Raw genomic sequence first — 12,828 nt, forward strand, 5'->3', positions numbered from 1 at the left:
CTGTTCAAGCAACAGATGAAATGAACCAGCCAATTAAAGGCTTTCAAATACGAACACCCTCCTTTGTAATATATTTGCTTGAATAAATGGAGAAATGCGGGCTACAATTGAACTGCGCATAGAACTGCAAGTGTGTGAGTACCTGGAGTTGTTTCTTAACACGCTCGTTTTTCTGTGTCTCTGTCACGCGCTCTTCCTCACTCCTGTGGTGCGTGAGCCCTTCGCTGGACAACTCCGCACTGGCCTCGGCACTACTCTCGTCATGCTCGTCGTGCTCACTCTCGGCTGGAGGAATGACTGGTGGCGGCGGCGGAGGGGGAGGGGGGGCAGACATCACAGTTTTTAACTCTTCTTTGGTCTTTTCCAAGTCTTCCTGGGCCGCAAAAGCCTGAACGTTAAAAATAAGTTTATAAACAACTGCCTCTGAAATTTGATAATAAAAAGGAATGAACATGCCTTTATCTTGCCTTTTAACAGAAACTACATACAGGGCCTACTGACCAAAGCGGTATTTTTGTTGCCTAACATAGGAGTGATGACTTAAAACAGAAATATTTTTCAATTCCTAATAAGTCCACCACCATCAGAGTCAGTGCACTGTACTGTGGTGACTTGAATGAGGCGGTGGTGTTGGAGGCCATAACTGGTATTTCAAATACTAGCAAGGCAGCCAGGCGGGGCAGATTTCAGCAGGGCTTCTAAACCAGCACAGCCTGAAAAAAGACAGGTCTGGCAATATAGTTTCAAAAATTAGCCAATGGATCATTGCAGGACACTAGTGGTCCAACTTGTTAGCTTTAAACACTCCCTCAACAGGGAACATTCGCTGGAAGAAGACATTAGGTTTGGTGAAGCGCAGGGTCAAAGAAGGTGGAAAAGACTCTTGGTGGGATAGACTGGGAGAGTAGCCCCACGAAGACTCAACATGCTGACTAATGCAGGGCTGATGCAGGGCTGGGTAGCACTCATTCTGTTGTACTTGAGCCAGAGTCAGCTTGCTATTATAATAAAATTACCAGTTCTCACATGGACTATCAATTGTTGCTAAAACCATGATGTTGGTGTGACATGGATATTCATATAATAGCAAAAGATGTCACAGCTAGTAGATTCCTTTTCAGCTACCAGGGGAAAGATGTAAACAGATGATGAAGTAATCCAGATTGCCAATATTCTAATCCAGTGATCAATTAAAACTAATGGTAATGTCTCCTGATAGGACATAACATGAAGTACCCAACATCACCAAGCAATTGAGTAGATCACAGTGTCCTAGTGCCCCTTTATATAATGTTCTGGTATAATGATTACCACCCTTTTTTCTTCCAAGTGTGCAGGTTTGGATGATGTATTATATGGATCTCCTACATATAATGCTCCTTAGCTGAAAGTATTTAAACTCATTATCCAATATGGCCCACCCCTCCAAAGCAAGCCCCATGTCGCATTTGTGTCCTTCAGGCAATGGCAGTTTCATCTACAGGCCGTCCCCAGGTATGAATGTGAAGTGACCCTGTCTTTAAATTTTGTAGCTTAGCCATACAGTTCTTACTTAACCTTACTTGAGTGCAAAAAAAAAAAAAAAGGCTCAAAGCCTTTTCAATGCTTTAAAGAGCTGCACAAGCTACAAGTAAAAGTGAGTGCACTGAAGAATTTGTTGCAAAGAGGGGCTGATTCTACCCTTCTACATAACATTAACGCTGGGTTTCAAAGATAGCACCATCAATATTCCATATGCATATTAATATTCCAGAGGACTCCTGGTGGTACAATGGTTATGCATGGGGCTGATACTTGCAAGGTCAGCAGTTCGAAACCGCCAGCCACTCCAGGGGAGAAAGATGAGGCTTTTTACACCTGTAAAGTGTTATTAGTCTCAGAAAAGCACAGAGGCAGTTTTCTACTGTGTCCCAAAGGGTTGCTGTGAGATGGAATTGACTTGATGGCAGGGAATTTTTTTAGTCTCAATAATCCAATATCATGTATTTAGCTCCTTTCTGAAAGGGCGCACTATGCTTCTGAGCTTTGATCTGCTATTCTTCCCACTCCAGTGACTATGAAAAAATCAACCAAGTTGTAAAAATTCTAGTTTATTCCTGTTTCAGTTTGTCAGCCATGAAAGAACTTATTGGAAGCTTTGCAATGAAGGATAAATAGGAGTTACCTGTAAGTCAGTTTGACAACCCGGAGACTGTCTATCCTTGCATTAGAAATCTCAGGATCATCTTCATTGCTTCCCTCTAATTCAATTCCATAGGCAATCATTTGGCTGTTGTACTCTTCTGAATCTACCATAGAACACCCCTCAGTACTTCCTGGTCCTCTTTATGTCACTGCCAGTGCCACTGAGCTGACTCCGACTCACGGCGACCCCATGTGAGTCAGAGTAGAACTGTCCTCCATAGGGTTCTTAAAGGCTGTTGACTGGAAGTAGATTGCAAGCCTTTCTTCTGAGACACACCTGAGTGGACTCCAGCCTGCAGTGTTTGGGCTAGCAGCTAAGCACACTAGCCGCTTGCACCACCCAGGGACTGCTGTTAGATCCCTTATTTCGATCTTTTTCTCTGAAGTTATTGTAGTCACTATCCCAATCCATCCTTGACACTGCTTTCTAAGTATCATAAGAAACCATACCTGATATGTTACAATCCTGTTTTTTAACCTTTGGAATCCAATGCCTATGGATACTTCCCACTTAAAAACTCTTACATTAACAAGGCATTTAAAACCTTTTACAGCTTAACTTCTGAGATCTAACTTTCCAATCAGTTTTCCCAACATTTCTGAGCATCTATAAATATTGAGTCACCTACTGGTTGTTGTCGATACTTATGATGTTCCTCTACCTCGAAAGACTACCTCTTTAGTCTCTACCCACTCCTGACATTCCCTACCTGCGAATTTGATTACTAAATTTATTATTAAACTTTAAAGTGTTTCCCCAACAATACCTCATCCCTCAAAGAAATTAATCACGTCCTGTGTTCCCAAGTACTAAAGTTTGTATCAATAAGTTACATACTCATACACAACATTTTTTACGTTTTCATTTTCCGATCTAAATTGTGACAGTATTATGGATTCATCTCTACAAATTCAGCGTATTGATGTGTACAAAATAGGTATTCAATCATGCTGTTGAGTGGACATATAATTACTTTGTGTTGCCACTCAGTAGCCTCTTCTTCCTTTTTCTTCTTGGCTTCTTCTAAAAGTGCAATCTTGGCAGTGAATTCAGCAAGTTCTGCTGCCTAAAATAAAGAATATTATCAAAATTGAACAAATATATATTTTCAATAACTTTCTAACATGTTAAATAAACAAAGCAGGTTCTTTTATTTGATTTTTAAAATAATCTTCTATTTTTAAAAAGGCAGTATTTTCTCTAAGATCATACCTATCTTTTTTATTTTACAGTATGGCCTTCAAATGAGCTAGTAAAAAGACAAAATAAAATATGCTTACTACTCTATAAAAAAGTGTTTAGAGTAACGTGGGTGGGTGAAGGGAGACAGTGATCAGTGTAAGATATGAAAACAGTAATCATTTATCATTTATCAAAGGGTCATGAGAGTGGGAGGGGAGGGAAAAAAGAGTAGCTGATATCAAGGGCTCAAACAGACAGTAAATGTTTAGAAAATGGATGATGGCAACATATGTACAAATATGCTTGATGCAATTGATGTGTGAAATGTTATAAGAGCCATAAGAGCTCCCAATAAAATGGATTTTTTTAAATGGTGGTTAGCCCTATTTCAGTAGTCTGAACTTAAAAGAGTTATTTAAGGTCTAATATTTTAAAACTTTTATCAAGAACTAATGATTAGCTACAGACTGCCAAAGGAAAAATTTAGGTTTTGATAGTGCTTAATAGTTAAGACACTTTGTTAAATAAACCGATGTGTTTCCCTAACAATCCTAGTAAGCAGCATTCTTTAGGAGATTTCAAATCAGTTAAGTCTAAATGCTAGTAAACACAATCTCCTTCATAGAAAACGGTGTTGCCCATTGCACAGCACTCAAAATTCTCGACCGGCTGAGTCAAAACCAATGGCCCCAGCTGCTGTGCCAGTGTGAATGTGAGTCAGGCTTCTGAAAGGGCTCCCCTACTCCTCAATCAAGTCTCAAACTCTACGATTTTGATCTGTCATTTTTATCATTTCAGCTCACATTCTAAATCACTTACATTTTTAACATTTGGGTGTTTGTTTGCTTTTTAATTTGTATAGTGCATGAGGTAAAGTTTTACGGAGCAGCACATCAGTTTTCTATTCAATAATTAATATACATTTTGTTCAATTCTTCCATTGCATTCCCTCAAAGTACCATCACTTATTCCACTCCCTGTGTATGTTCCTCCTCGCATCTCTCCTTCTTGTCTAACTCTCTCTAGTTTGACCCTGGGTAAATGCTCCCCCTTTGACCTCAAATGGTGGATGATTCTAACACAAGGAAATAAGCTCAATTCCAGGCCTGAAGGGTAAATATCGGGGCCATAGCCTTGGGGATTCTATCCAACCAGTAAGCCTAGTTTCATCAGGTCTGTTTTGGTTTTGCTTTGTAAGCCATGACTTCGTTCAAAGGAACGAAGCAAGATCCGAAAGACCCAAAGACACCTAACACAAAATATCTGATCTAACACTGAAATCCAGGGTCATCTAAATGCCATGCCAGTCTTTATTACTCGAAATTCTATTTATTCCACAATAACAGCCTATATTTATCTCACAGAGCCTGAAATTCACAAGGCCTATTTAACTATAGCAAAACACACCCATTAGTTTATTGACAAACCTGTCAGAATGTTTAGTAAATCAGAATCTTTTGTTGACAAGCTTCTATTTGTTTAAAAAAAAATGTAAGGGAAAATCTTTGTTTTCTATAGGCAGGATAAAAAACTTTTCAACAGTTCATTTCCAACCCTTCCTTCAGTTACTTGCATAATACAGTCCACGATATCACTGAAGTCCCTTACGAGCTGTTCCTGAGTCTTCATTTGGTCCGCAGCCTGTTTCTCTACAGCGGCTTTGGCCTCTTCGGCAGCCCGACGCTCCTTTTCCAGCCGCTCGGCTTCTTCTTTGGCTCGCTTTCGTTCCTGGTCCAGCTCTAGAGCTCTCCGAGTCTGTTCCTCCAGTTCTATGAAATATGAGTTTGTTACCCCACCAAACAATTGATTTCAATTGTTCCATTTATAAAATTAAAAACAGCAAGGAATCTACTGTTTCTCACAATCGGCGTATATTACATAAAAGCAGAAATACCTCATTTTTACCTCGTCAAAAGATTTTTAAAAATCTATTACACAATTCAGAAATGGAAAGAAATTAAAGTTCTTTGTCATTCAAATAAGCCAAAAAGCTACATGCAATAATGTGCTTAATTTTCTAAATTAATCCCTCCACTTTAAAGTTTTGTTTTGACATTAGTAAACAATTTTGACTTTTGATTCAGATATCTACCTTAAACTTTATTAAGTTCTTTAATTATCTAAAGTATTACATAGGCAAACTAAAGAAATTCAGGTTGAAAACAGTATTAGCCTGAAATAGGAAACTTGATGTGAATTATTTGAAGTTTTAAGAATTAAGCTTATGGTTCATATGGCATAAGAAAAATAATCAATACTGAAGAAATAAATTTTAACCCTTAAGTGTATTAAAAAACCTCAATGCCCTTGAGCAGACCCTGACTCATACTGACCCTATAGGATCAGCTAGAACTGCCTCTGTAGCTTTCCGAGGCTATAAACCTTTATGGGAGTAGAAAGCTTTATCGTCCACAGAGCAGCTGCTGGTTTCGCACGGCTGATGTTGCAGTTAGCAGTCCAATGCATAAATGCTCTGCCACTAGGGCTCAGATCACAAAAAGAATCCCTTTCTCTTAGCTCTACTAGGTTTTGGTGGCAACGTCAGGGTAAGCGTCGGAATGCTCTTCAGCAGCCGGAAGTTAAAGGTGTCTGCTCCCGTAAATGATTTGCAGCCTTGGAAATCCTGAACCGGGTCGTGGTAGGTTAGAATGGACTCACTGGTAGTGAGTGGACTTTGTTTGTATGAATTAACTAGAAAAGATTTATCACTAGTAAAAACTAGACCACCTTAAAACAGTGCATACTAATTTTAAGTAGTGAGCGTTGTTTTATTAACTTTCATTGACTAGAAAGTAAGTTTTCTGTCAGAATCAACAAAATGGTATGTATTAATGAAAGTGCTAACTCAGAGAAATATGCTTCCTTATTCCACCCTTAAGAGGGAGAGAGTAAAATCTATATGCCATCACGTGAAAGATAACTATGATGAACCAACTCTATTCTCCAGTTTTAACTTTGTTGGCTTTAGGCAGAAGCCATTTAAGTAACTAGAGTTAATATTCTGGAGGGTTTGAAAGCCTGAGAAAAGAAAAAAGACTCATTGGTTAGGCTGTATATTCTTGTCAATAAAAATTAAAAACCATATGTGGCCATTTATCTATGAAGATGATCCACATATTTTTATATAGCATTAGATGTTATCAGAACTAAATTCTAGGACTAATTACTTTACAACCTGTCTTCTTAAATAAAGATAGCCTATCAATGCCTTGGTCCTGTCACAATCATTATTTGTTCTATCTGGTTGATTTTCATATCAAGTCAATCCCACAAGCTGTCTAAGCTTATCACTCATCTAAATAAGCGAACATATAATTAAGAAGAGTTTACTCAAAATAACAATTTATTTTCCCTTGTAATAACACTCTTCCTGCACCATGAAATAAGAGAAATAAATTTGGGTTACAAAGTTAAATTTTGAAATAAGCAATGCAAATATTAATACTTTTCTATCATCTTTTTATGATGTCAATTTGAAAATAATAATAGAGTAATGGCTGTTTTTGTCATTAACTAGGAACTATGCAAAAGTCTTATTCTTTTTCATTGTTAAAAGGGAACTCTGAAAACATCAAATTCATTTTAATTTCTTCCAGAAAGGATAAAGATTTCCCCTATTTTCCTTTATATTTAATTGAGCTAGAACAGAGGTTGGTTGACAAACTATGGCTTGTGGGCTAAAAGAAAATCAATTGCTTTAAAAGTTTTAATATTAGAATAGTTCCTTCACTTATATATTGAATATGGTTACCTTCCTGCTACAATGTTAGTGTTGTGTAGGTACAGGAGACACTGTATGTTCAACAAAGCCTTAAATATTTATTATCTGGTCATTTACAGAATATTTCTATGAAACAAATAGGCCTCCACACCAAGGACCCAGTGATAAGCCCTGCAAAGAATGAAGAAATAAGAAAGGTGAATACTATCAGTTTTTCTGTTAATCTTGTTTAAAACTCTAAAACTTAACATTTATGAGGATTGGCATTGTGGAAAGGGGTTATCAAGAAATCCTGCTAATTTATAGTATCAACTCTTTCATAAGAAAGGATAGAGGAAAAAAAAGAGAGGATAGGGTTTATAAGAATTAACTGTTTCTCTCATTAATAGTATCATAGTAGTGCCCAGCCACCACACACAAGCCAATGAGTCGTGCCCAGAACCATATACTCTGCCACACCTGCCTGTACACCACCCATGGTCCAGTATGGCGAAAGTCTGGATTTGAGATCTTAAAACCACTAGGGGGAAATAATATACAAATGGAAAGCTATTTGCTTTTAAAAGGAAACAAAAGCCTTATGAAACCACAGATGTTTATGTAGAGGTTAGACATTGCCTAATTAGACATTAAGTGACCCACACTCACACTTGTATTACATCTAAACAATGAAGGGGATATAGCCATAAAAAGATCTCTGTGGATGACTTTGGAGTGATTATTCAAGACACATGGTTCAAATGAATATAGCCAGGTCCAAAAAAAATTCAGTTTTTTTGAACACATAACAGAAACAAGAATGAGTTTGCGTGTGGATTGTGTATCTGTTTCTTTTCATGTAAAATAGTCATCTGTGATGAGGACTATTTCTAATATTCCCCAACAAAATGACAATGAAATCCTTAAAGTGGACCGAGAGAAATTGATAAACCAAAGTTACATAAATGAATTTGGAGATTGAAGTTCATTGTAAGCCCTAATTTATGAACAATTATTTCTCTGACATAGTCCTACTAGATCAGTCGTTCTCAACCTTCCTAATGCCGTGACCATTTCATACAGTTCCTCATGTTGTGGTGACCCCCCCAGCCATAAAATTATTTTCATTGCTACTTCACAACTAATTTTGCTGTTACGCATTGGGCGACCCCTGTGAAAGGGTCAGTCAACCCCCAAAGGGGTTGTGACTCACAGGTTGAGAACTGCTGTACTAGATATTTACCCTCATGAGGAGATCAATGAAGATATGGTGTTATAGCAAAATGTAGTGAAGAAATAAGATGGTACCTGGCTATCAGAAAGAATAGTGTCTGGGGTCTTAAAGGTTTGTTCTTAAAACAAGTAGCCATGGAAAAGCACACCAGTCTGTGTGATCAAAGGATTGGAAATAATAAAATCCAGGACTGAAGGAGGAACTTGTCTTAGAGCTTAAATTCTGAGCACTGCGTTTGCAGAAGGCTTTTATGGATGATAGTGAATCCAAAATCCATTTGCCCTGTGTGGATTATGCCTCTGGAGAAATCCCTCTGACCACTGATCAGGGATGTGAATAGCCTTGCTATGTATTGGAATGTATTGGAAATTAGATTGATATAGGCATAGTTACGTTAAAATTATCATTTGTTCTACCTTTTGACCTTGTTGAAAACTTCTTCTAGTGTTTATAAGTCTCTGGCTTTCTTTTGGATTGAGGTTTTGCAATGTTTTGTTTTGTTATTGTTGTTGGAGGAGGAGAGATGGAAGATTTTCTTTACATGATATCCAAGATAGCTAAATAATAGACAGCAACTGGATTAATAGCTTCTTAAGGCCATGGCAGGGGAAGTTGGGGGGGGGGGGATACGTAGCTAATAATAAAGAGTACAAAAATGAAGTGTTCTAAAATTGACTGTGATTATGATTATACAACTTTTTTATATTTAAACTACTGAATCGTGGTATATAAACTATATGCTAAAAAACCTGTTGAATATTTTTAAAAGACAGCTACCTACTCCCAATAGAGATTAACAGTAGCAGAATAGAATGCAGTAGTCTGGGAGATTAAGAGTTCAGGACTGCCAAAACTGACAGTTAAAGAGGCCAAGATCCTGAAAAGAAGTGAATAACAGAAAGTCCAGTAGAACATCTACTAGCTAGCTTTTCTCAATATTTTTAATGCATTCATATGAGGTAAGATGCATAGAAAAAACACCTGTAGGTGGCTAGCAGCCTGAGTAGCTCAATACTCGTATAAGTGGAGAGATCAGAGACTACAGAACAGTGGTCGTCAACATTCCTAATGCCACAGCCCTTTTAATACAGTTCCTCTTGTTGTGGTGACCCCCCAACCATAAATTTATTTTTGTTGCTACTTCATAACTGTAATTCTGCTACTGTTATTAATTGGATGGCCCCTGTGAAAGGGCCATTCGACCCCCAAAGGGGTCACGACCCACAGGTTGAGAAGCACTGCTAGAGCGTTTAGTGTGTCCAACAGGGCTGTCAGAATTGCCTCAATAGCAGGTAAGTTTGGGGTTTTTTTGGGTTCACAACACTAGTTTTTCAGATGACCCCCCCCACCCCCAACGTTATAAGGGAAAAGTAGGAAAAGATCAACCTTAACAAAGCCCCAAACCCAATTCAACTCCATTGAGATGACTGGCACATATTTTGCGGATCTAAAGATGAAATATTTTTTAAAGGGAAATACTTCATCAAATGTCTCCATAATTTCTCATACAAAGTATTTGTACATTTAGCCAGAAATTACTAGGCAAGCCGGGACATAGGGTTCAATTATGAAAAAAGAGGGAGAGGGAAAACGGGTGAAAAAAAGAGAGTAATAGATGCTAGTACTGGACACCCCCTTACCGAAGGGTCGCGGGGAGGAGACAAGCAGCCAGGGTGCAGAGTAGCATTGATGAAATATACAACTTTCCTATAGTTCTTGAATGCTTTCTCCCCCCCACTATCATGATCCCAATTCTACCTTATAAATCCGACTACACCAGAAGATGTACACTGGTACAGAACAGAGCTGGAAACACAGGGAAATCAGGACAGATAACCCCTGAGGACCAATAATGAGAGTAGCAATACCAGGAGGGGAAGGGGAAGGTGGGAGAGAAAAGGGGAACTGATCACAATGATCTACATATAACCCCCTACCTGGGGGACGGACAATAGAAAAGTGGGTGAAGGGTGACATCCGTGTAAGAAATTAAAAAACAATAATAATTTATAAATTATCAAGGGCTCGGGAGGGAGGGCGGGAGGGGGAAGGAGGGAATAAATGAGGAGCTGATACCAATGGCTCAAGTAGAAAGAAAATGTTGTGAGAATGATGATGGCAAGAAATGTACAAATGTGCCTGACACAATGAATGGATATATGGATTGTGATAAGCACTGTATGAGCCCTCAATGAAATTATTAAAAAAAAAAAAAAAAGAAATAGATACTAGTATAATAATCCTATAAATTATCCTGTTACTGGGGTTAAAAAATAAGAAACTCAAAATAATTGTTACTAAAATACATAAAAAAAAACACAGGAAAAATGAAACATTTAAGAAGAAATATAATTAATACAGATATAAATGAAACTTAAAAAAAATGCTACAGACTTGAGTATTTGTTAGAATGGCAACTGGAGGCAGGCCTGATCATATTATATTTCAAATACAGTCACCAATATTGGTGAGGATTTCAAAAATTTCATGGGAAAAAATGAAATATAAAAATGAAGGAATTTCCCACAAACGTTTTGAAGCTCCTGTGTATCTTAAAACTGGTTAGAAAGACAAAATAAGAGGTAAATTACATAACCGAACAATGTAAATTGTAGAAATGCAAAGTGGTAGAATGGATTTATTTAATGAGTCACGATTCACTTGGAGTCACCACTTCAATAATAAAATCTAAAAGAAATAATGGTATACTGAAGCATAGAAAAGTTCCTCTACAAAAAAAAATAAAAGTAGGTTAATCTACCTACTACCATGACTTAACTATATGGCCACAATAAACTGCATCTGGATGAGAATTTAGCATAAATTACAAGACAATCATTCAGAATTTCAGACAGTCTGGAAAAGCTTTATTAATTGAAATTTAAAAAACAAAACTGAATGTCATGTGCCGTAAGATGACTGCTCTGAGATTATGTCTTGATAAGGATGTTCTATATTCTTTATCTTCCTTTTATTTCTTTAACGTTTCTTCACTTGATGAGTCTTTTGTACGTAAATCATTAATATTTTTATTATACATCCTAAATAAATGAGATTGAAAGACTTAGTAACTATTCTCTTAGAAAAGGTGTTATGTAAATGAAAAAGTGCTATCATTCAATCTTTTCTTTTAAATATGATTATTTTCTTAAATATTCCTTTTTAACATACTCTACACAAATAAATATGAGACTGTTTTTACAGCATTCCCCTCCTCTTAAAACAAATAAACATACTTATTGCCATCAATTCCAACTCATTGTAACTCTACAGGACAGGGTAGAACTGCCCCTATGGGTTTGGGAGACTAATTCTTTGTGGGAGTAGAAAGCCTCATCTTTCTCCCAAGGAGCAGGCTGGTGGTTTCAAACTGCTGACCTTGTGGTTAGCAGCCCAACTCATAGCCACTATGCCACCAGGGCGCCTCCATTCTCAAAAGTATTGTTTATTCACTCAATTTCACTAAACTCATATTATTAATGTATTTTCTATCTTATCTGTTAACTATATTATACTTTACGTACACTCCCATTTGTTCTACATTTGTATTACCAATATTACACATAATATGCATTTAATAAAGGCTGAAATTGATAGATTTTTAAACAAAGGAACTTAAAATGCCAGTAATAGCATCAATTTGGAAAATAAGAAAGTTTCTTCACTACCCTAAGACATTTAAACTTAAACGGCTTCTAGCTTTTTACTAGTTCTGAGAAGTAAAACTTCTTATAATAAAATTTAGGACCTTGCGATCTCTTCTCTTAGAAATATTCCAATATCCTTAGAATTTCCAATATTATTGGAATTAAACTGCAAATCAGTCTGTGGACTAATGGCAATCTTGGACACCTCTATCTCTAGCCAGCCACAGGCAAATTTGTGCCATCAACTAAGAGCAGCTTCTAAGCACATGGCCTAGCATGAAAAGAGCCTGCTGGTTCTACAATTTAGCATTAAAAAGATAGTTTCATAAGAAGTGAAGATTAGAGGACCTAATGTTGGGGGTTTAAATGGAGAGAAAATGTTTTGAGAAACGATGTACAAATGCGCTTTACACAACTGATGTGTGTATGGATTGGGATAACAGTTGTGTGAGCCCCTAATAAAATGTTAAAAAAAGAAAAATAAATAAATAAAATGCATAGTCTTGTGTTAAAAAAAAAAAGAAGTGAAGATTACATATTATTATTTCTTGAGATCTCATGGTTTAGTAAGAAACAAAACATTTTATTTTGCTCAATGTATCTTGACTAGTGTGTTATAGAAACGGTTTAGCATTTTTTTGTTATAACCTGCTCAAGGAGTAAGTTCTTCCAAAACACATCACCAAAAATCAAATAAACAAAACACTAAGTGTTGTGCATCAAAGTCAGCTTTTGAAGCTTATATTAACATAGTATTTTTAAATGCCTTAAAATACTTCAATGGCCGAAGGTAATCAAGCGGCCATCAAGCTCAGAAGCAACAAAGCCCACATGGAAGAAGCACACCAGCCTATGCAACCACGAGGTGTCGAAGGGATCA

General features: G+C 37.1%; 1 protein-coding gene across 1 annotated transcript in view; it reads right to left on the reverse strand.

Moving 5' to 3' along the window:
• Positions 1 to 12,828, reverse strand: part of RDX (radixin) — a 67,044-nt gene that overhangs the window by 21,385 nt on the left and 32,831 nt on the right. The window contains exons 10-12 of the mRNA XM_004708979.2: positions 4,976 to 5,136; positions 3,159 to 3,251; positions 143 to 388 (exon numbers count right to left, since the gene is read on the reverse strand). Coding sequence (XP_004709036.1) covers positions 143 to 388; positions 3,159 to 3,251; positions 4,976 to 5,136 — 500 coding nt within the window. The remainder of the gene's footprint in view (positions 1 to 142; positions 389 to 3,158; positions 3,252 to 4,975; positions 5,137 to 12,828) is intronic.

Source organism: Echinops telfairi, unplaced genomic scaffold, assembly GCF_000313985.2.
Source record: "Echinops telfairi isolate 266 unplaced genomic scaffold, ASM31398v2 ScPeMD7_7421;HRSCAF=8459, whole genome shotgun sequence".
Lineage (NCBI taxonomy): Eukaryota > Metazoa > Chordata > Mammalia > Afrosoricida > Tenrecidae > Echinops > Echinops telfairi.